Source organism: Alligator sinensis, unplaced genomic scaffold (assembly GCF_000455745.1).
Source record: "Alligator sinensis unplaced genomic scaffold, ASM45574v1 scaffold857_1, whole genome shotgun sequence".
Classification (NCBI taxonomy): domain Eukaryota; kingdom Metazoa; phylum Chordata; order Crocodylia; family Alligatoridae; genus Alligator; species Alligator sinensis.
Genome location: NW_005842439.1, coordinates 544,840 through 568,176, shown reverse-complemented (window position 1 = coordinate 568,176; position 23,337 = coordinate 544,840). Strand labels below are relative to the sequence as shown.

Below are 23,337 nucleotides of genomic sequence, written 5' to 3'. Positions count from 1 at the left end.
TAGAAGGAAATGAGATTGGTCAAGCAAGACCTACGGGCAACAAACCCGTGCTGGCTATCCCTTAAGATGTTGGCGTCGGCCAGTCCATTAAGGATGGCCTCTTTGATAAACTTTTCTAAGATCTTCCCAGGGATAGAAGTCAGGCTATTGGGCCTATAGTTAGCCGGATCCACTTTCCTCCCTTTCTTGAAGATAGGCACCACATTGGCCTTAAAAAAAAATCTGATCTTGAATTGATTCAATCTTTGCAGATTAGTCTAACCTGCAAAGCTTGAACAGATTTGGAGGTGGATAGACATTCCCTTTTTATTCCAGAAATGCAGGCATATGCCTACAGTGGCTCAGGCTAGAAGCTGGGTGCCACTAGAGCAGCCCTCCCTTCCCTTCCACAGTGCTGAACTGAGAGGGGTGTGGCCAGCCCTGGCAGGATGTTCTGATTATTCTTCCCCACCCTCCCCCTCCTTCCCAATCTGCCCAGCAGGGAATGTTTATCACCCATAACTCGGTGTTTATCAGCCCATTAAGAAAACAAAGCCTCTCTCCAAGCTCTTCTGAAACAGCTTTTCCAAGGAAGGACTTTAAGCTACCTGTTGATTAGCTTCAAAAAGCCTGTTTGCTTTTATTGCCTCCCATGTAGCCAGCATGTGGTCTGCTAGCTAATGCTGAGGTGTCTGTGTAAAGTAAAGGGGTGGGGGGAATAATCTCTGCTTAGCAGGGAAAAGCCAAGCAGATGCTCTGTGTCTGCAAGTCTCTGCTGGAGCTGTAGCCAGGGACCAGAGGGGAGGGACCATCCCTGCTGTGGAGTAGAGCCCTGCCCAGCCCAGAGACCATGCTGGGATGCTGGGGGTGTCTGGTTTATCTTAAACCAGGAAGGGGTCTGGGACAGACATTGCATAAACTAGTTTGAGCCAAATCAGTTAAGTCTGATACTATCTTCAACCAAGTTTATCTCAAACTGGTTTCAGCCATTTTCAAACTGGCTTATGGGCACTGAACATCTGTTCTGTTACAGGTTTAAACCATTTTCTGATCACGTAAACTGGTTTATGTGTAATGTCAGTCCCTAGCCTTGGTGAAATGACCACTCTTTTGTTTTAATGGTAGACCTGTCAATGGCTGGCAGCACAGAGCTTTGGTGATAGAAGGTTAGAACGCACTTGACCCGTTTACACCCATTTGTTTGTCTCTATTCTTGGATGAAGAACCCACAACCCAGTGGGCAGTGCCACCACAATGGTGAAAATCTAGTCCTCCACGACTGCAAGAGGGTAAAAGGCCCTTTGTAGAAATCCTTGCTTTTACAAAGATGGTTTTTACACTGTTGTGTCTCTTGCCTATGGGATTATGAACATAATGGGACCCCTCAGTTACCACAGAAACAGAGAGGCCTCTCAGGTGGGGCTGGGTCATTGCTCTGCTCCAGCAAAGTTGTGCAGCACTTGCTAAGGGGAAGGATTAAGATATGGTGGGTATGTCCCCACTATACCCTTCCAGAGACATTGCTTTCTAGCACACTCTGCTTTCTTACTCCCACTCTGCCCATGCCAAACTCCTACACACTAGGGGTACTGTCCCCCTTCCAGTGCTTTCAAAGTCTTTATCTCTGGCATGCCTAGCATGTGCCCTTAGTGTGGCTTCACTGCCTCTTTTCTGGATGTGGGGTGTGTGAAGCAAGAAGTGGGTAGGCAATACCTGAAAGTGGTGCCCTCAGGAGTGCTGGGGAAGTGGTATAGACTTATCCAGGATGTGCAAGAGGTTGTGGCATTCACCAGGATTTAGGAGGTGGGGTTCAACCCCAAGCTCTTCCACCGATTTCTCTCTGAGGCCTTGGGCAAGTCACTTCATCTCTGTGGGTTCCTTTCGCTTCCAGCCCTTTGTCTGTCCCGTCTGTTTAGACTGTGAGCCACTGGAACAGAAGTTGGCTCTTACTACATGTTTTGGCAATATCTACCACAGTGGGGTCCTGACTTCTGTTGGTGCCATGATGCATGACTGCAGTACTGGTAGTTAATGATAATAAAGGAAGAGGAGAAAGCCACCAGGGGAACATTTAATTGGGCCAAATGAAATGTCTCTTGTGGGAAGTTGGCCAGAACACTGGAGTTAACATTGCAATGGGAAGCGTGAGCCTGAAGTTGAAGGTGGCAAAATGTTAACCTGGGTCCAGACCGAGTTTGTTCTGAGCCTCTAGTGCAGAAGGTAGATGACTATAGTTCAAAGGTTGGAAACCTGTCACTTTTTGTTTTTATATGTGCAAGTTTGTTTATAACACTCAATACAGAGGAGTGTTATGTTCAGGCTGGAGAGCTAATGTTGCTCTTTTTGGATTGAGTCAAACGCAGAGGCCAGGTTTACAGCGAGTATCCATGAGTGGTGCCCCACTGATTGATATCAGCAGGGATCTGGCCCTCAGACTATGAAGACAAACGTTAAAGAAATTATTGAAGAAATTGACATTATTTCTCCATTTTTTCCTTCCCCCAGGGCAGCCATTGAGGCTCTGGCAGCTTTGCTGAAATCGAGTAAGTTTTTTCTCTTTTTATTCTTATAGACTTTCCTTTCTGTGCTGTCTATCTACGTAGGAGCCCATTCCCACTTACCTTTCACTTAACCTCACACCCCTCTGAGCGCTCTGCTCAGAAACGGGAGGGGATTACATGCCATACATGTTCTGCCATGTTTCCTAGACCCTATACCTCTGTGCTGGTGCAGGCAGGAGCTCACAATCTAGAGATGAGGCAGCAAACTATTTAAGGGGATGGGCAGATGTAACTCTTATACAGGTTTTAAATTATATTGGCGTTCTTTGTAACTGTTATGTTTCGCCATTCCTAGACTGGTGTAAGTGGAGCTAAACTGCTGTACAATTTAGCTCATTCATACAGTGATTTGGTTCAGTTATATAAAGAATGGACAAATACAATGCTTACATCAGAACTGCTGAAACATTCTCCCAAGTAGCAAATCCCCTGTCCCCTTTTAAAATAGTTTCAAGCAGGTGTGTGAAACATGGCCTCTGGAACTGCTCCGTTTGGCAAGGGAGGGAATTTGGGGACTTTCTGACTGAGGGTGGTTAAGCATCAGAATAGGCTGCCTAGAGAAACTGTGCAATTTCCACCCTTGGAAGTTTTCAGGAGCAGATTAAACAGACATTTGGCTGGGGTGGTTTAGTGGGGGATGATTTTGCCTTGAGCAGGAGGATGGACTAGAGGAATTTATGAAGTCCCTCCCAACCCTACTTTCCTATGATCCTATGGGGAGTGAGTCCTGCTACACGCTCCAGGGGGTGACAAGGGGGTCCCATTTACCTTCTGGCCACCTGCCCCGTTGCTACTTGTCCCTGTCCCCCACCACCACTTGTGCTGCCTCTGCTGCAGCTCGCGACCAGTTGGCTTGTAGCTGATGACCTTGCCAATGCCTCTGTAGCAGGCCCTGCCCCGCCCCTCTGCACTTGCTGCTTGCCCCATGGATCCAACCTGCAAGGAGCCCCGTGATCTGTATCTGGCCTGGGGTGTGAGGTGAGTTTGACACCCCCGGCTTCAAGTGATATCTATCTGCAGCCCTGGAACTGTCACTTGTTCTGAGCATCAGGAGAGGCCTGGCGAAGACTTGGGCTTCTTACCAAGTTGGCCACTTCTACCCTATTCTCCCATATTCCCCTATACCATCAGATTCGATCCTTACTCATGGTTCAAGCCCTGTGGATCCTAATGCCAGTCATGGCAGGTAGCAATTTGTTTTGGTGTAGCCAAGCTATGGCAGGGAGCATCTAACCCTTTCAGCATCTGTTATCATGGGACCTCATACACGGACTCCTGGCTTGAATGTTCTTAAAGTGAACGCTTTACCCTTTTCTGCCTTTATCCCATCCAAGAGCACTTAGCTTTTTATTACCCGAATTTAATAAAGCTTTGATTAAGAAAGAGCGCTCTACTATTGCAGACAATCTCCTCTACAATAAATCATAGTGGCGTATTGTCCTCTCTCTCTCTCTCTCTCTCCTCCGCCCCCCCTTCTCACTGTCCTCCTCCCTTCTTCCCTCCTCCCCTCTCCTTTTCATGAGCATTAGAAATAAATGCATTTGTGAAAAATTGTAGCCCTGGAAGCGGTACTTAAACGAACAGGCTGCAATGGGATCATGTCTGTGTCGCACCAGCTCGAGTGATGAATTCTCAAATAATGCTCTGGTATTAACCTTGCTGCCCAGATTTAAAGGTCATATTATTGCAACAAGGAAACACCTTCTGGTTCAGGCACTAAATCTTAATAAGGGGGTGGTGGGGCTACTCCAGAGCTGCCTTCCACTTAAAAGCAAAATTAGCATTTAGAAAAGGTGAAGCGCACAGAGAGAAGCGAGGAGAGGCAGCAAGCTCAGGAGGCGGCACAAGCATCTTGATGGTGCGGCACCAGGTGCATCAGGTGGGGTCCTGCTGTCCAAAGGTCGTTGATGGGACCAATCTTTCTGCTCCAAGACTGTCCCCAAGTGTGGGGCAGCTGGCTATGGAGAATTGTTCTCTGAGGGAAGTGGTGGGAAATCGTTTCATCGCTTGGGGGATTTTAAAATTCGACTGGGTCAGTTGTTAGCCATAGAAAGAACACAGCCCTGGGGGAGCTGGTTATGAGCCTGGGAGTCTAGCAGAGCTGTCTCAGCAATGATTGCTGGCTCCACAGCTCACAGTAACTCTAGATCAGCTTTCAAGTCATTCTACATTCACTTCTTGCCAGAAGGAAATCATTTTTTGTGCATGTCCATTCTCAGCTCACCTTGAGTGGTGGTTGCTCCCTTCCATGACTTTTCTGCTGGGGAGCATGTGCACAGTGGAGTTGCAAACCTGAAACAGCCCATTGGTTACCCAAATCAGATGCTGCCAGAGAAGAAACTGAAATGAGCTGTAATGTGACCCATCTACTGTGCAAAATGGTCCATAAGAAATCAAATCCCACATGGGTGATCAGTACACGGTCCAGATTAGCATTCTTATTCTGTCTTGGAATAGACCATGACTGAATAGGGAGAGGAGCTGTGGAGAACTCATCTGTCTTTGGTCTCCCGTGGAGGACCTCCATTCCTATTTGTTATTGCCAATACAGATGTGGCACTGCCAGCACTATCAGTGACATGGAAAAGTGACATTAGGAAAGCGTGTCGTCTGGTTTTTAAATTATTACCTGACTGGAATCAAGGGGATGTGATGTTTGTGTGAGCAGGCATCTCTTCACAGACCACTGGCACACGCTTTATAGCTTATCAATTTGCCCACAGTTTGAGGGTCACTGTGCAAGATCGTGATTTGGGTTCGTCCACATGCATATAGCGTCTTTGAATGGTAATGAGGCTGTGAGCAGAGAGGAAATGTCTTTGAGCATGTGCTTGGAAAATGCTGGTGAAGACAAAGGGCAAAATCAAATGGGGTTGATGTTGTGAAAGCAATCTGCATGGTTCAGAGGTGCGTTCAGCTGAACGAGGGTGGAAATTCTGGCGCTGGGCACAGAAATGACAATATGAGCCACCGCATGCATTGTTCTGGGCACCGCGAGGGCTTTGGAAAAGTGGCTTGCTTGTGCCCCGGCAGTGGGATTTGATCCTGCCAGGAGTGAGGAGGAGAGCACCTGTCATGCAGAGGGGACCAGAAAGCATCCAGGCTCAGAGGTCTTCCCGCAGGGTAACATGAGCACTTCACATCACTCCCGGTGGAGGCGTTAGGTTACTGGTCACATATTAGGTTTGTAAAGGGTATCGGAGGGAGGGAACCTGCTTCTGCTTCTGGCCCACAATTGCAAAGGGGAAGGTGTCCACTATAGTTTTAACTGAAGCTGGCAGATGTCAATTATGTCCATGTTTCTCCCTCATGTCTTTACACTGATCCATCAGCCTGCCCCTCAGGCTTCCTCCAGTCCTCGCAGATACTTTGGTCACCTGCACAGCCAAGGGCTATCTGTAAGCTTCTGTCTCTGGCCTGAGTCTTGCCTCTTTCTTGCCAAATAGAAGCTGATGCAAACGGCCTGCATGGTGCTGGTCAGTGCTGGGGAACTGCTAGGGTGGTGAATGAGAGGAGCAGGATCTGTCTGAGAGCTGCTCAGGGCAGAGGGCAGCGATGTAATCAGAAATTAGCAGCCTGTCATTAGCTGGTAAATTTTCCAGCCTAGTGAGTGTCTGGCTGAGAGGAGAAAATGCCAGGTTTGCCAACAAAATAGCTGTTGGGATATTACAGTAAGTGTCTCCTAGGATTTTTGATGAGCTGCACCCTCTGTTAGGAAAGGACTGGAATGATAATTTCTCCCCAGCTGCAGCGCACTGCCCTCTTCACGCTCCCACACGAACAGGACACGGTCCTCAAGCACACTTGCAAAGGATTGGCTCCGCTGCACAGCGAAGTAAAGCCCCTCGCCAAAAGTCACATGCTGAGCCGGAGAAAGAGGTGGAAACAACTCTGATCTGCCTCCCAGTGTCATACCACACCCAGAAGGCAACCAGCATCCCCTGGTATTAGTGCACTGGCTTTTTTCCCCTTTGGAGACTCAGTGTCACCTCCTGTCTTAATTATGTCACACGAGATGAGACTAACAATCTCAGAAGAGACATCTCTGGGTCCTTTCTTTGGTCAGAAGAAGCCCGGGTCTCCAATAGCTGGGGGATGGGTTGCGATTAGGGTTGCCAACTCTGACTGCAACTGTTCTGGGAGATTTTATTTTTCCAGTATGACGTTATGTTATTAATGGGACTGTTCAGCCTGCTCACAGTATCAATCTCCCGGATTGCTTTCAGTAGTCGTCGGGAGATCGATGCCGATTCCGGTAGACTCCCGGCCAATCCAGGAGGGTTGGCAACCCTAGTTGCAATTCAAGCTGGAAGTCGATAGACAGCTGGGGAGAGGGAAGCTTCCACAGCCACTGGTGCGACAGCTGTGTGCTCCTCTTGCTTTTCTCAACACCAAATCGATACCAAAAGCAATAGTACAAAATCAGGTTTTTTTTGGAGGAGAGGGCAATAAACAACTAGGTTGCTGAAATCAGGATAAACATCTATGTAGCGGGGTCTGAGGGGTTAAACCTGAACTTTCCTGCTTGCCCTGGCCCTGTGACACTACAAGCCAGCTGGTTCGCTCCAGCACCACATGGTGGTGCTCTTATTATAGCTATCCCAGGTCCCTCCACTGCTTAATCCAATATTTATTTTTGGTGAGTAATTTGTTTATCAGCAGGTTATTTTAATCTAATTTTGGTCATATTTGTTATTCCTGACTATCTGTGCTTCCCAGTGTTAGCAGCTTGCATGTCTTTAAGGAAATTAGCTAGAGCCAATCTCGGAGTCATTTGCTCAGTGGTTATTGAAGGGAGAGGGTGAGGGAAACAGGCAGGGACCTTGATGCCTTGCTTTCCTCGGGAAGTTGTAATGAGCAGTTTAAAGAGACAGGCTGCGCTGACCTCCCGAGCATGTCTGTCTTCTCAAGAGGATTCTCTAGTATTGGCAGCAGTTATTGCAAATGACCTTCTTCCTCCTTCTGTGTCTTCCCTTCCTCTTTTCCTCTCCCCTTTTCCTTTTTTTGAACTCTTCCCTCTGTGCCCCCAGTCTTTCCTTTCCTGCACCTTTGCCCCCCCACCCCGACTTCCTCCCTGACATAACCTTTTATTTAATTGTTCTCACTCCTTTATACAATAAAGTGTGTGGATTATGTCTTGCATCTGATGGGTAGAGTCTCCTGCATGGTTCTTTTGCATCCTGAAAGGTCCCTGCAGCGGGCAGGTAAGCTCTGCGAGAAAGGGGAGGGGACAGTTCTGCCTTGCAAAGGTTTTATAGCCGGGCATAGGTCCACCTGAGCATTTCCACATCTGACACCGACCGGAGAATCAGAATCTAGATCTGAATTTGGCAAATGTTGGCTGTGCTTATCCATCACTCCCATTAACTCCAGACTCATCTCTTTGCTCCGGAAAGGGGAGTTGATATCCTGATTCCATTTCCATTCCTGAGACTTTATCATGTTTCTTTTTAAGATCATGATCATTCAATGTAAGCAGGAGACTGGAAGTTGGGTTTGGGTGTCCTTTTCATTTCCTGTTCCCACCGGCCTTTCTTAACTCAAGGAGGCTTCACGGTCCAGTTGTACTGGCTGGCCAAGAGCAGAAGGATGGTTCCATTTCCCCATCAGACAAGTCTTTCCCCATCAGAATACGCCCTTGAGGGTGAAATAATAGATTGGAGATGACAAGATGCTGCATCACATTGTTTATGTCTCTATTAGTGACAATTGGCTGGTGCTATGAGAAGCACACGTCTTGGCAGAGGGACAGTGCTTGTGCCACCAGTGATGGGCATCCTTCACAAAGTTCAGAGGCTGAGCGTGGGGGAAATTCTCCAGATTTCTCTCTCCTTATTTGAACTCTTCAAACAACTTTAGTCTGAACAGCTGAGTTGGAATTTTTGTGCAAACAGCATTTCTCTTGGAATTTCAACGTTCAATTTGGCTTCCATCCAGGAAGAGAAAGGGCTGCGAAAATGGAAAGTAAAGGAGAAAAATGAAACATTTTTCAAACCTCGGACAAGATTTGTTTCTGTTTTGGGGTGACTCGAAAGCTTCAAAGGAGTTGGTTTTCCCTTCCATAGTCTTGATATGTTGTTGCTAGAACCTTGGCCAGTCAGAGTAAGGTCCTTGGGTCATAATATATCGTGGTGTGACAAATGCCATTTAGGCCAATATCAGAAATTGAAACCAGGACCTGAAAGCATGAGTGGCTACAATGTGAAGTAAAGCTGAGCCTGTACCAGATTTATTTTCTTCTGTGGATTGGTCACAGAGGGAAACTCACTGACCCGTGGGTCACCTTTGCACCTTTATCTTCATGCCAGTGTGCACAGCTGCCACCATGATAGTGTGAAATCTTAAGAACCAAAATAAATGCTGAGTCTGTAATTGCCATCCTGCAGGTTGTCTGTGTAGAAGGTGGGACATGATCAGGACTTTCTTTGGAAGTCTTGGAGGGTTGGAAATGATATCAAGCTTCTTATTAAAACCACTGGTTTTTAGAGGGAGCTCTGATGTTTCTCACTAGCAACAATGAGCTCACAATAGTTGTTTGCGCTTCCATTCGGAGAAAGTTTTATGTCCTGTAATCCCCAAGGGCAAGTGCTGGTAGACAGTGGAGAACCAGCCTACCCCTTTAACTCCCTTGGGAGCTCATAGGGTTAATGGCGCAGAGCATTTAAGCTCCAAACCATGGAAATGTATGTTCCTGACATAATGAATCGCCGACTGAGAACAACAAAGAGAGCCCCAAAGAGATTTAAATAGATAGACAGAAAGATAAATATCTCTTTGTTCTGCCTACTAAGCAGTGGCTTCCTCATCATATTTCAGGTTGATTGTAATTCAGTTATGAGAGGGAAGCCGGGTGCTCTCAGTTGGTCCACATGTTTCGCTGAATAACTGCAGAGGGGATGGGATTGGGAGAGTGGGCTTCAGGACCATCCTTGGAAACAAGAAAAGCTATGGTGCAGTTGTGACAGCTGGCTAGTGACATTTAATGTTTATCTGCTTGCCTCGCACCCTTGTTTTGGGATCTCCCATGCAGTAATCTGTGAAAAAGTTGGAACTGCAGAAGCCTGAATATTTCTCTTTCACGTGATCCCCTTTGCTAGATTAGACACCTCCCTAGCTATCTGATACAACAACAGGTCGGGGCTCTTTCAGGTAGAATGTACCTGTTACTATTATTTTTTTCTGGGAACAGTTCAGCAAATCATGCCTCTGTCTCATGGCAGCCGCTGGCTATGTCTGGGAAGAGAGACTGGCCCAGATATGTCCTCATTTATCCATAGGCAGCAATGGAACTTGAGTGAGAATTTGCAGCACAGCAGAATAAGAGGCAAGAAGGTCAAGAGGCAAAGAGCATTTGACAACTAACTCAGGATACACAAATCTACCGTGGGAGGAGCTGACTTCTTGCTGCCTACGAATCTGTACAGTGCTGCTTTTATCTTGGTGACTCATCCCCACCATCTGCATTTTTGCCAAAATACTGACAGAAACACAGACAGGTGCATCACTTAGATGGAGAAACCAACAGACAGAGACAGTTGGGGAGGTCTCTGTTTTCCAGCCTACCTTCTGGAGATTTTGGCATTCTCCCCCCTTTGATACTACCCCTGCTTTGTTGACTATAAAATTGAACAGGAAATGCAGAAAAGAACCTGCCAAAGAAAGGAAAGTAGGACAAAATTAATGAAGCGGCGGCCAGGAGAACAAAAAGGAACATCTTGGTGGGACAGACCATCTTGGTTCATTGCTAGTAATTCTGATCCCAAGTGATCCAAGTGTTAGGGGAGAAATAATTACCTTCCTGTCCTGCTCCACTTGAGGGTGTGGGGGCAGAATGGTTCCAATACCTTGCTGTGGATCTAGAGGAGTGCTTGTCAACATTTTGCAACTCCAGGCACCGTTGGAAAATACAGTTATTATCTTTTACTTGGTTTTTTGGCTGCAGAAAAATAATAGAGTGCTTCTTCTGTTGCAAACAGCTCAGAAAGACCGTAGCAGGTCAGAGTTGTTTTAACATGCTGAGAGATTGCATAGGATTCCATTGCATCTCATGAATCACGTTTGCAAACCCAACAGGGCTAAAATTGCATGGCATCCTGCATTACCTTTGAAAGCATCTCAAGGCACCCCAGGGTGCTGTGGCACCCTGATTGAATCATTGATCTAGCTAGAGGCCTTGCTCCAGGCTCATGGCAAAGGCTGCCCCCTGTCGACCCAACTATAAATTGATACCTGGTCATTTGGGGTGCCTATGCATGTGCAGCAAAGCTGCTCCAACGCATTGTAATTACAGCGTGTTGGAGCGTGTTGATAAATCGAGTGTGCTGGAGTGTGGTAATTACCGTGCTCCATCAGACTCCAGCATCACGTGCATCAGTGTCCCCATGTTGAAAAATGGTGCTGGGGCATTTTAGCTAAAGCTTGTCAAACAAACTTTAGCTAAAAAGTGCTTCCACTGTCATTTTTCAGTGCAGGGCCACTAATACACGTTACACTCCAGGAGCTTTAATTAGAGTGGTTCTTGGAGCTGCTCTAATTAATGCACCTCCCCCCCCCCACTCCCAGAGCATGTGTATAAATGTCCTTGAGCTTGTGAGTCAAAGGAAGCTGGACATGAAGCTAACCATGACTTTAGACAGGAACAATGAATTCGAATCCTACCAGCCCTGGGAGTTGAGCAGCATTTGACTTTTGGGTTTTGTTTTGTCCTGTCCCAAAATCTTCCTTTCTTTGGAACAGGCTGTACCCTCAATATCTAAACACTTGCATTGTGAACTACAGAAGTGAGAAGCACTACATGCAACCCAAGGGAGGTAAATAATAAAGATGCTTTGCCCTTAGACTGCAGTGTTTTCCATGCATATCAGTGTGGAAAGATGGAGAAAATGGGTTATTTTACATTCAAGTCTGTGGTAGAGCCAGGAACAGAAGCCAGCAGTCATGACTTTGAAGAAAAACTGGTTGAAAGGCAGGAAAAAATCTGCAAGTTGTATTTTTCAGGAATTTTGTGTTGGGAGGTTAGAAATTTCTGTCAATTGTCCACCCTGCCCGCATCGTTGCAGAAAGCCTGGTTCCAGATAAATGGATACAAGCACTAAATGGCAGGGCTGCAGATCCCTGGATTTAAGTTTGATTCATTAGTCTCTGTGCAGTGCAGAGAGCTCTAAGCCTGATCCAAACTATCTCCACCTCACGTTCCCTGACTCTGCTCTTCCTCTTGTCATGTTTTATACACTTATTGACTTTTGCAGAACTCCCTGAGTAATTCTTCAAGGAAGATTGACTGATTTAAGAGGTTAGTCATCCTGGAGGTTAGTAAACATGACAGCTGGTTGAGGATTAACAGGAAATCATGAATAAAATCATTGGGATTGATAAGGGATTCTCAAGCAATTAAAGTTTTCTAGCACAACAACAAAAAACAATCTACTGAGTGAAGGTCAGAGGAGTAACACACCCGTGGTCTCCTGCAAGTTCACGCTTGCCAGAGCTGAAAGCATGCCATGAACAGCTAAAGGATGGGAGAGAGGGGGCAGGGACAAGCACAGGAGTGCAGGTCAGAGTTGGGGTGCATCAGCAGAGTTTGGGGGGGCAAGGGATTGGAATGGAATAACAGGTAGCGTGGGGTACCCAGGACTGGAATAACAGTAGGGATGCATTCCCATACCAGCGGAGAGCTTCCTGGAAGCAGAATGGCAGGAAATGCTGCTGTGTGCAGGGCCTGGGAGGCTGCAGGTCAGGGCTGGGTGTCTTGGCAGTGTGGTGTGTGGCCTGGCCCTGCTACCTCCTGCCTCCCTGGATAGGATCTTGCTGACGTATCAGAGAACAGACTAAGGCAATTGGAGTTGTGCCCTTTCCTCACCCCTCCTACTATCCCCTCTCTCCTCCTTCCTATTCCTGAGGCTAAGGGCAGTCTACCCTTCACCTTCCAAGCTCTGTTCCTGCCCCAGTGACCTCTATTCTCCTCTTCACTACTGACCTTCCTCGCCCCAAATCTTGTGTCCTTCCTCTCTCTCTTCCTTAACCTCTTTTCCTCTCTTCTCACCCTCCCCTATAAATGTTTGCTGATGAATGTCATGCTCTAGGTGTAAGTGGCTCTGGCACTCTGTTTAATGAACTAGAAACGAATTGGAACCTACCAGCCCTGGAAAACCCATACCAAGAGCCATCTGTTGTGAGACGTATACTGATCGGTATTCAGGGAGTTGAGCTCTGGCTTCGCATACGCTCCCTGGCCCTATGGGTTGATTAACACGCTCCTGCCGGCTTCCAACGAGTGTTGGAATGAGGAGCACTGTGGACCAGTCGGGATCATATGTTCAGTCAAGGGCTGCTTTAAAGGGGAAGGAACAGCCTTGAGTTTAGTGTAGAGCTAACCCTGTACACCAAGAGGTAGGGCCAGGAACATGAGGAAAATGTGCATCAGAAAATTTGGGCAGCAGTATCGCCAAGCCTTGTAATTTTATTGCGTGTCCCACAGTATTTTCTCATAGAGCACCAGCACCTGGGAGCACGTGATTAAGGGAGCATCCAATTCTCAGGCTTTTTAGCATAACCTTCCAAGTCCTAGAGCTTGTTGAGAAAACCTTCCCGAATAAATTTGACCTGCATATGCCCCTGCAAGACCTGGAAATCAGTAAGCAACGAATAAGAAACCATATTTGTTGTATGGGTATTTAACATCCCCCCGCCCCCTCAACCCCTAGAACCTGGTTAATTTTAACTTAATCTCCTTAATTTGGGGCCTGCCATACAATTTCTGAAAGTTTGAAGTTGGCAACGTGAAATAAAGGGGAGGTTGTGGATGTATAATCTCTCTTGAGAATCAGTGTTCATCTTGATGGTGGGTGGGTGTGTGTGTGTATGTGTGAAAATGTAGGTAGCCAAATGCAATCTAATTGGCTGAGGGAGAGTTACATGACCAAATGGTGTGTAGATGTGTGACCCACAGCCAGTCAATCCCTTCCAGTGTCAATAAGCATCACGCTGATATATGAAGATCATATCATCTTTTCTTAACTAATTGCATTGTATTTCTCTGGCTTTTATCTCTGCCAAATTCCTCTTTCAGTCTGAGGAACATTTATGGTGCTGCAGGTCAGGAGAGAGGTTTATTGGCAGATGAAGGCAGTCACGGCTGCTGCCTCTATGCCCTCTTCTACCCCTTGTGGAGATAAATTAAAAAAAAAAATCATCATTGCCTATGCTCTCAATGCAGGATCTCCCCCTGGCACTAACCTGCTCCCAACAGGGCCTGTCTTTGCTTTTTGCTTTACTCTGTACAATGCCAAGCAGATGGCCTGTGCTTAGCAAATAATAAAGGTCACCACACTTAAATTAAAAGTGGCCAGGATTGCATGCACAAGATTAAGTGTGCATGTGCACACGAGCATTGAGTCTCCACATAATCATCACGGCAGCGCTAATGGTGGGAAGCCTTTCTCTTGTGGTTTCAGAGTCTAACAGTCGGCGGGTGGTGCACAGAGGCTACCTGTGTGGACTTCTGAGGCTGTATCAGGACTGGCACCAAAGCGACGTCTCCAACAGCTACATCCACATCCGTAGGGGTCTCTTGCTCTGCCTCAAACACATCACCAACATCCGGTCTGGCAGGGAGACTTTCCGTTGTGCCCGAGGCATGGAAATCCTCTTCGCCACAGTGCAGGTAAATACAACCCAAATTCTGAAATGATGCAGTTCGGCAGCTGCTTCTGGTCCGGCTACCTTACCCTGTGTTTTCTCAGCACCTCATACTGCTTTTTGTGTTTTTAAGTAGAGGAGACTGCAAAATAGAAACTTCTGTCCTGAAGGAGATTCCAATGCAATAAAACAACATGTTCCCTTCAGAATTATTTGGCCATGTCTCTAGTTTTACTCTTGTATTCAGCGAATGTAGTACCGACAGCCTTGGAGACAGGTGGTGAGAGGACAGAGATAGAACAGGCAGCCGTTTCCCTTCGCTGCCTTCCTACCAGTGTGTCTCCTCCCTCTTGGCATGAGCTCCCACCATAAAGGCTGATTCAGGATTAGACCTGGGAGATTGCACAAGGAATACGACTCGATGGTCTTACTGGCCTCGGCATCATGTTCTGATCTAGCATCGCCACATCTAGGGAAAGCAACACATCCCTCTTGTCTCCTAGGAAAACCCCATGCAGTGGGGGCCAGTCCTTCCATTTTCCTGCCTCAAAACCAACCATCCTCTACCTACCCCTCCTCTTTGTTATAGGTACCTTACAAGTGGGATTGCTTTCCCTTCCTCTGCAGTGTAACTTACTGCTGTTCACATGAGGCATGGGGACCTGGCACACCAATGCCCCTGGCACACCAATGCATCTCCCCAACATGTGGGCAAATGAGCAGAGATGACAGCAGTGGTATGAAATCAATATCTGCGAGGGCCAATCTTGGCTCATTCCTATCAAGAGCCTCCCACAGTCAATGTTGCTTTCTGAGCTAACATTTCCTGATAGCTCAGCCTGGGAGCAACACCCTGAAAAGTGCAAATACTGGGTCACCTTGGGTGAATAAACAGGAGACGACACACCAAGAATCCCCCCGTGAAGTGTGAGAACACTAATCCTTCCAAAGGTCAGAAGTGGAACAGAAATGACAGCTTCAGGGGTTTCCCATTTACTTTCTCTGCCACATGCCATGGGAGATTTGTTGGAAAGGGAATCACCAAGGTTAACAGGCCCAGAAATTCACCTCCCTTAGTTGCTGTGTTGGATATTTTCAGTCCTCGCCATGCATCCCTGAGACGGATGATGTATTCCTGACATCCAGGAGTGGGGGTTAAGGCCCCATGAGGTCCTATCCAAAACCTTGGCTGAGTGCCTCTGCCCCTTGCAAAGACCACAACTAAGTGTGCACATGTCATATCGCTGTCACTGCAGTGATTTCTCAGCATCCTCTTGATAGAGAGATACTGAAAATTGTGTCCTGGGAGAGTGTGCCGGCTGCTCTGAGCAGGGAGAGAGAAAGAACTTGCTTCGAAAGAATGAAGCAGCTGTGAGGTCTTGGGGAGATAGTGTTTCAGCACCTTTAAAAATGTGTTAGCTGTGCTGACTAGCTCTAGACATACCCTGGGGATTGTCCATGACCAGCAAACATAGTTGGAAAAATTTTGAGGAAACGTTCTTGCATCAGAATTTGCTGACCTGTCAAAACCAGCAAACTTTGTAGATACGGTTGGATTTGGACAAAGCTCCAGTGAAGCTCTGCTGCTAGCAAGGCTGACCTTAAGGACCTCTCTGGTTCCCTACCTTCTCCCATGCATGACTTTTTGGCAGTCCACTGGATGGGCTGTTGGATTACTGAGAGCCTGAAAGGCCTGGGAACTCATGTCTAAGGGCCCAGACTCATGGCTTCTTGTCAGGGAGGGCCACTGTAGTCTGCTCTGTATTGCTTTGTGAAGAATTTGGAAATGTCCAAATCAGAATAAAATCATATTCTCTTTCTGTCCAAATCAGAATAAAATCATATTCTTTTTCTGTGAAATGGGGGCATCTTTTTCTGCAGGGCTCTTGTGTGAATTTCCATCTACCTTCATGTTTCAGCTAAACTACGCTGGCTAACCTGACTGCACACCTGGCCTGTCGGCTTGGACAGAACTGGCTGCCACGAGAAGGGAACATGTTTTCTGTCCTATGCAAATAAGAGGAGAACTGTTACCTTTCCATACCACATGCCTGCTACACTTTAGCCTCATACCATGGCTCCTGCATGAATACAAACAAACCCATTCACAGCAAAACTCTCTTGAGCTGAAGGATAGACTACACGACCTCATAAGGTCCTTCCCAGCTCTACTTTCCTATGATCCTATGAATATCACTCCATTAAGCTGCGTGCATGGTTCATTTTATCTGTATCTCATAAGATATGAGCTCCCCACCTTTAGGCTGAATCAAGAATACTCATATATGATCATGCACTTCACAAGCTTTTGCAGTGGGGACCGAGGAGATAAGAAAGGGGGGTCTAATAAGCACACCTATGGACCATGTTATGGGAGCATCTCAAAGACCTTTATAAATGCTAATGAATTTAACCTGACAAAATCCTTGCAAGGTAGTGGTGGGCTTGTCTACACTTGAAATCTAATTTGGATTAAGGTAGACTGAATGTGAAGCAAAGTAATTGTTCCTGAACATGCACATGTGTGAGGACTCTGATTCTGCATTTAGCCTCCCTTCTGCCTGCTTAGCTTAGCCCACTTCTAACTGAAGTTCATTTTCCCAGAGAAGAGTATCTACAAGTTATTTAGGGGTGTAGGTTGTAGCCGTGTTGGTCTAAGGACATAGGCAGACAAGGTTCTTTGGGTGAATCTGATATCTTTTATTAAGTAGTTGGAGAACAATTTTTAAGCAAGCTTTAGGAATGGCAACTCCTCCTTCCACATGTATACAAATTATCATTACTCTTCTTTCAGAGATAGGGAAAATGAGGTAGAAGAAAGCTGCCCAATATCAGACAACAAATCGGTGGAAGAACAGGGAATAGAAACCAATTCTTCTAGGCCGTTGCTCTAACCACAGTAAAACCTTCCTCAGAGTCGATTTCAGGATTGTCTGTTCTCTCGCTCTTGTTCTTAACAGCTAGAGATCTAGAAATACATATTAAGATTCTTGTAGCTGAGTCTTGTAAGCATGTCAGCCTAGATGATTTTTCTAGCCTCCCTACAGGAATCTTGGCTAATCCCACCGAATCTTATAATGCCCTTCAATCATACATGAGGAAACGGAGCAAGAGCCAGTTTGAAATGCAGCAGTTTTCCTGTTATTGCTTCTTACAGAGCACTTCAGCCTGTTCAGTGAATGCCCTGCTGGACTAGTAGAGTGCTTCAACCCCGGCATACTTCCACCCAGGTGCTGCTCAGTCAGTGGCAGTAACCTTTTATTTGGGCTTCTGCACTTTCCATTTCCCCTGTTCACTGGGGGGAAGTAAGCATCCTGGATTATAATGAAATATCATTTTAATGTTGCACTTTTACACATTGGTGTCTTCGTGGTGCTCTTTGCAGCTTCTGTTCATAGCCTGGGGACTGGGTCATAACTTGGGTACTGCTGATGGGCATGGTATATCTTAAGAACCTAGATGGATTGCTCATAGCTACATTGGCTTTGCAATCTAATTCTCCCCCATGGACGCAGTGGCATATATGCACGATGACTATGAAACTCCAATCTGTTGGTTTTCCGTAGTTTGCACATTTAAATTGCTAAGTATTGTGCTGCTGTGCAAATGCAACAGCCATTTTGTTCTCAGAGCTCAGGCCTCCAATCTAGGATACTCTCTCTTGCGCTCGCTCTTGCGCTTGCTCTCGCTGTCTCTCCCTCCCTCCTTCCTGATAGTACTTTACTTTTATTCTGGCTTGTTTTCTTTTCCTTAATCAAATGTAAAACCTATGGTTCCTCTTTTCATAGTGGGGAAAAGGGAGAAGGTAGGGGAAATAATAGAGGTCTGGGATGCTCTTTCTGCATGGAGTGTGTGTATGTCATTGAAAAGGACCCTCTGCCCAACCAAAGTGTATTAGGACTCTTCTACCAGGAGCTCCTGCAAGTCTTCTATAATAACTGGGAGGTTCTAACAGGAAAAAAACAACTGAGGCCCTGGAGGAGTTTAACTTTGTGGCTAAGTAGAGTGCGGTATACTGATTCAATACTGAGCCCAATGCCCCCAGCACAGTAGTGCTAGAGGAAGTTGTACCATAGGGAGGCGTATGGATGACTCACTTGAAGGCACTTTTAATTTTTGAGGCAGTATAGACCCCAATGCCATAGTGTGGTGCTAGGGGACGCTGTGTCCTTTGCATGAGAGATGCCAGCAGATGGGGAGTGAGCTGCAGGAGCAGATGAGCTATTAAAAAAATCAAGATTCTGTTCTCCCATACAGACTTTTCTACTGTGGTAAGAAAGAAAAGAGAGGGAGGGAGAGAAAAAAAAAAAAAGCAAACAAACAGGATATATAAGGCATTGAAGCTGCACTGATTCTAAACAGAACATTGTTTGCATGAGGCTCTGGCAGCTCTTTAAGGCTTTCAGGGAAGTGACAGTCCTAATGTCTGGGGGTTCGGTGCAATGGGAAAGATGCTGCTGAAAGGCAAACATCTTTGAATGCCGTTCTTCGTTGGTGCCTAGGATTGCCTGGCTAGCAAGAGCCTGGATTCTATAGTAACTACAGTGACCCAGATCCTGAGAAAGTGCTACCCCAAGGAGTCTCTGCCTTTAGCAACAGCAAGCAGCTCCTTTTCCTTCTCTCCACCTGGGAGCATCAGCTTTCAATCTCCACGTTCAGGGCCTGAAGGTAAATTGCTGAATGATGATTTGGGGGAGGGGGTGAGGAAGGAGAGTGATCATGGGGAGAACTGGAAGGTACAGGGTTTTGGGGAGGCAGCAGGGAGGCTGCAATCCAGTCCTGCACTTTTCATTAAAAAAAATCCCTTGGTGGCCTAACTTATCGTGCACCAGAAGTGGGTTTGAATCCTTCAATCTAGTCCATTCTTTAGGACCAGAAGGTGCTGTGCAGAGAATGGATGAGAGGCGGGGAACATGAGATCAGCTCCTTAGATTGCTTGAAAGTGGCAAAAGGGCATGGCCTTGGCACTGAGGAAAGTTAAAAATATCTCCCTTTTCAGTAAACAGGCACTGCCAGCCATCAGCCATTTTCCTCCCTAAAAGAAAAAGCAGGTAGCAGGCAGGCTGCATGAACAGACAATATGCAAGCAACTAGGACATGCATTTAGGGAGATGCATGACATACATGTAATAGGAGCGCCCAAAGAGGGAGCAAATATGTGCTTATCTAGCGGTCTGAAATCCTCCTACTGCTGGCCTTCGTGCTGCATTCCAGTATTGTTGTGATATCTGATGTCTTTTTTTGGCCTGTGCAAAAAATGTAAGCAAATTTTGCAATAACTTGGTGGCTCCAAATTCTTGGCTTACCTCTGTAGGTGGTGGTGTTTGTTGTGTTCCCCCACCCCATTTTCATACCATGGGGTATGTCTTCTTTCCTCCAAGCCATCCTGCTTTCTATAATCTCAGGACATGAACATCGTACAAACCTCACACCCCATCTGCCCAGATAACCACGTACTGCTCTAACCCTGAGCCCCCAAAACCCAGCTCAAACAAACAATACAACCTGTAATCCAAGCAGACAAGAGCTGGTTTCTCCATGAGGTCCACCAGGGACTTCACCATTGCTATTGATTGTCCATAGAAAACTGTTTCATACTACAGTGTTGGGTTGCTGTGTAAAACGCCTAGCCTGGATATGTAGATTAAGAGTATCCCCTAATGTGATTGCAGCCAAACTATAACATCATCTGATTGCTTTACAATACAATATGTCACTGCATCATGGCGATCTTTGACTAGGAGTTGAAAAGCAGTGATTTTGTTGAGGCCAATACTGAAAAATGGAGGAGACAGGCCACACACATGCCACCGTATCTGACTCAGCACTTGGGATCTGATATGGATTCTGAGTCTTGCATTCAGCACTGTGGTAGCTTGTATGTAGATAGCCTCCTATCACACATGGGCCTCATCTTTTTCTGTTGGAGGATGAGAGAAAAGAGGTATTCAAATGGAGGCCACCTGCTCCACTTCTTTTTTACTTTTACAGATGAGAGTGAAGAGGATGGTGAAGAAGAGGTGGAAAAAGACTTTGATAATGATGACCTGGAGAACAAAGAGGAAGTAGGTATATGAACAATAGCTTCCTTTAAAACCCTCTGTGCACTGTGAAGGATAGCTTTTCTCACTCGGTGTCCTAACTTGTGCCCTACTGACTGTTTTCATCTGAAAATTAGGGATGGTCAATCGATTTGTTAGGACGAAGGTGCATTACAAAGTATTTACTTCTTTGTTTGGATGCATTTTAGCTATTATTTTTCTTATGTGACTGGTCACTTAACCCATAAACTAGTACCTTCCAGCTGGGTTATGAAATGGAGGATGGAGAGTGAATTTATAGTCCGGATATTTGTGTGAAGAATAATCTCATCTTCTAATTTTCCTGATACTTATGTGACAAACATTTTATAGCTATCTTGGAGGCATTGATGCATTATGACTAGTGCTAACTTAATGAACTTAGCACAGGACTTTCAAAGGGAAAATAGTTGTGACTCCACTATTTGATCAGATCTACCAAAACTGGAATCCTCATGGGACTCAAATATCCAGGCTTCTTATGCATCCTTCCAGCAACCCAAACCATCGATGCATCTCCCAACTAATTCCACCTAGTACCAACACCCAGCAACACCTCCAGGGCCTGCTACTGACTCGCCTGCAAAACCACCACAATTTCCTCCAATGCAGCTGCAGCTCCGGATTTGAAATGCTGTGGACACCCTTGCGTTCACAGGAATTTGTTGATAAATAGAATCATTTCTGAAGTTGTTATCAAAGCAAATTGCTTTTTTGCTGTGGTTTGGCAGTGCGTGCTTGCTAACAGCAAACTGAATTATTTGAATAATGCTGTCACGTAACAGCCATTCATCAATGCCACTTCTCTCCCCCCCCACCCCCTCCCCCACATTCATTCTTTCCCGTTCTCTTATGTGATGGCTGAACACTTGGCACCATGTGACGCCGAGTCTGGTATCTGATGTGAAGGGGTTGCACATCAATGCACAATTGCCTTTGGATGTGAAAGTTTCAGATAGGATCCTTATCCTTGCTTCTCAGATAACTGCAGATCCAGAAGATTTTCTTTCTTTTTCTTTTTTTTTTTTTTTTTAAAGGGAGATTAGAAGATTGGGTAAGACCCAAAACTATCTATCAGCAGCATACAGAAATATAAATAAAGTAATGGCAATGAGAAATTGCTGCTTGATGGTTCAGCGATGTGGGTGGGATGGGGTTGGGGGCTTGTGTTCAAAGGCAGGGGCCCTGAAGGAGAGCAATGGGGGCTAAGGAGATTTTGGCTCGAAGTAAGAGGCAGACCTCTAGAGGCTGCTAAGTCTTCTGGTAACCAGCCAGACTAATTGTGCCTGTGATGTGCTCTGGGATTTCAGTCCAAATTACTTGGTTGTTGGGTTTCTGAATCAAAGATGTTTCCTTGTGACCCTCTGTTTAATACCTGAATGAGAGGGGTTCTTGGTTGCAATAGGATCCTATTGTGGTTTTGAGGTGAATCACTTTCTGGGTGTCCCAAGTCAAAGGGGCTTAATTTTTAGCAGATGGGTCTCAGAGCTTTCTGAAAATTGGGACTCTTTAAAGGGTCTTCATTTGGTCACCCATTACCTGCTTTTGTCAATCTAGTCCAGGACTCCTGAGTTGCAGACTCTTGGTTCCTTATAAACTCTTAGGCAGGTGACTCAAACTCTCGTGCATCTATTTGTCCTTCCATAAAATGGCTTTATTTGCAGTTGTTTACATGGCAGGGGAGATCCTGAGACTCATTTACTATGTAGCGTTGTAAAAAAATTAAGGCTTGACATGACCTCGAGACGTCAACCCCTGCTCAGAGCAGGATCTTGTCTGTCTAAACCATCCCTGACAAATCCTTCCTTAACCTGCACTGAAAAGGTCCAGTGATGGTGGTTTCACGACCTTGCAAGGAAACACATTCCTTTACTTTAACCATCAGGAGTGTCACGTGTCTAGCGATTCTTAGGTGAAAGGTACTATACAATGGGCTTTGTTGTATAATGATCGACTGCAGGGCAATCCAAAGCGTCTCAGTAACATCTTTAATTTATTTCCTTTCCTCCTCCTGCTTTTGAAGGATGATGACCTGGAGACAGATGTGAACAAACTGAGGTCAAGGCCTGGTCTTGACAGGCCAGAGAAGGAGCTTGCACAGTATGAGGCAATGTGTCCTGAACTTTCCCATGACTTTCAGGTAGGAATACATAAAGGAGCATGCAGTACTGGAGGTGGGCGGAGGTAACCATGCAGACTTCTTGTAAAGTGAGATGCTGGGTAGCTGAGGGAATCAAGGGATTGAAGATTGAGACAACTGTCTGTAGCCCATTGGCTTGATTCTAGCCAAAGGTCAGAGAGACTGCCTTTCTCTGTGGCATGGGGCATGGTTCAACCCTTGGGATCAACCAAGCATATTTTATCTGAGGCTAGGCCTGTTCAGTTTAGAAAAGAGATACTTGAGAGGGAATACGATAAAGGTGTACAAAATACTAAATGGTGAAGAGAAAAATAATAAATCCCTATTCCCTACTATTTCTAACAATGCTAAACTGGGGTTCATAAAACGAGACCAGGCGGTAGAACATTTACAACTGAAAAAAAGATAGGTTTTTTTCCCCCACTGTGTGTGATTAAAGTGTGGAACTCATTGCCGCAAGATGTTGTGGAAGCTGACACTTTAGGTTCAAAACGAGATTGGACAAATTCTTGGATGAACGGTGCATCAGTAGTTACTAAACATGGGGGTGAAGGGCACAGCCTCTGAAGCAGCACTTTCTAGACCTTACATGCTTGAGGCTGCAAGCGGGAGAGGAACAGGGGAAAATCCTTGGTCGTACCCTGTTCATGCTCCCTTCCAGTATTGCCTGTCTGCCATTGTGTAACACAGGTTACTGGGAAAGAGGGACTTACTGGTCTGACCCAGTAAATGGTAGGTCTTATGTACTTATGTTCTGTTCCAGAATCCCCTGCTGTGTCAGAAGGCATTGGTTTCACACTAGTCTCTTCTGCTCGTTTGTGCTCTTTTCCCATGGCACGTTGAAGGTTCCTTTTCATTAGGTGTGTGAGAGGGGCTGCGGTGGACATAAGAACATAAGAAATGCCGTATTGGGTCAGGCCACAAGTCCCTGTAGCTCCGA

The 23,337-nt window shown here is 46.0% G+C and overlaps 1 protein-coding gene across 3 annotated transcripts in view; it reads left to right on the top strand.

The window, feature by feature from the left end:
* The window catches only part of AGBL1 (ATP/GTP binding protein like 1), a 403,598-nt gene that overhangs the window by 69,632 nt on the left and 310,629 nt on the right, over positions 1 to 23,337 (top strand). For all 3 annotated transcript variants that reach the window (XM_025211966.1, XM_006030348.2, XM_025211967.1), the window contains exons 6-10: positions 2,485 to 2,522; positions 13,994 to 14,202; positions 18,680 to 18,845; positions 20,169 to 20,242; positions 22,281 to 22,397. In XM_025211966.1, coding sequence (XP_025067751.1) covers positions 2,485 to 2,522; positions 13,994 to 14,202; positions 18,680 to 18,845; positions 20,169 to 20,242; positions 22,281 to 22,397 — 604 coding nt within the window. The remainder of the gene's footprint in view (positions 1 to 2,484; positions 2,523 to 13,993; positions 14,203 to 18,679; positions 18,846 to 20,168; positions 20,243 to 22,280; positions 22,398 to 23,337) is intronic.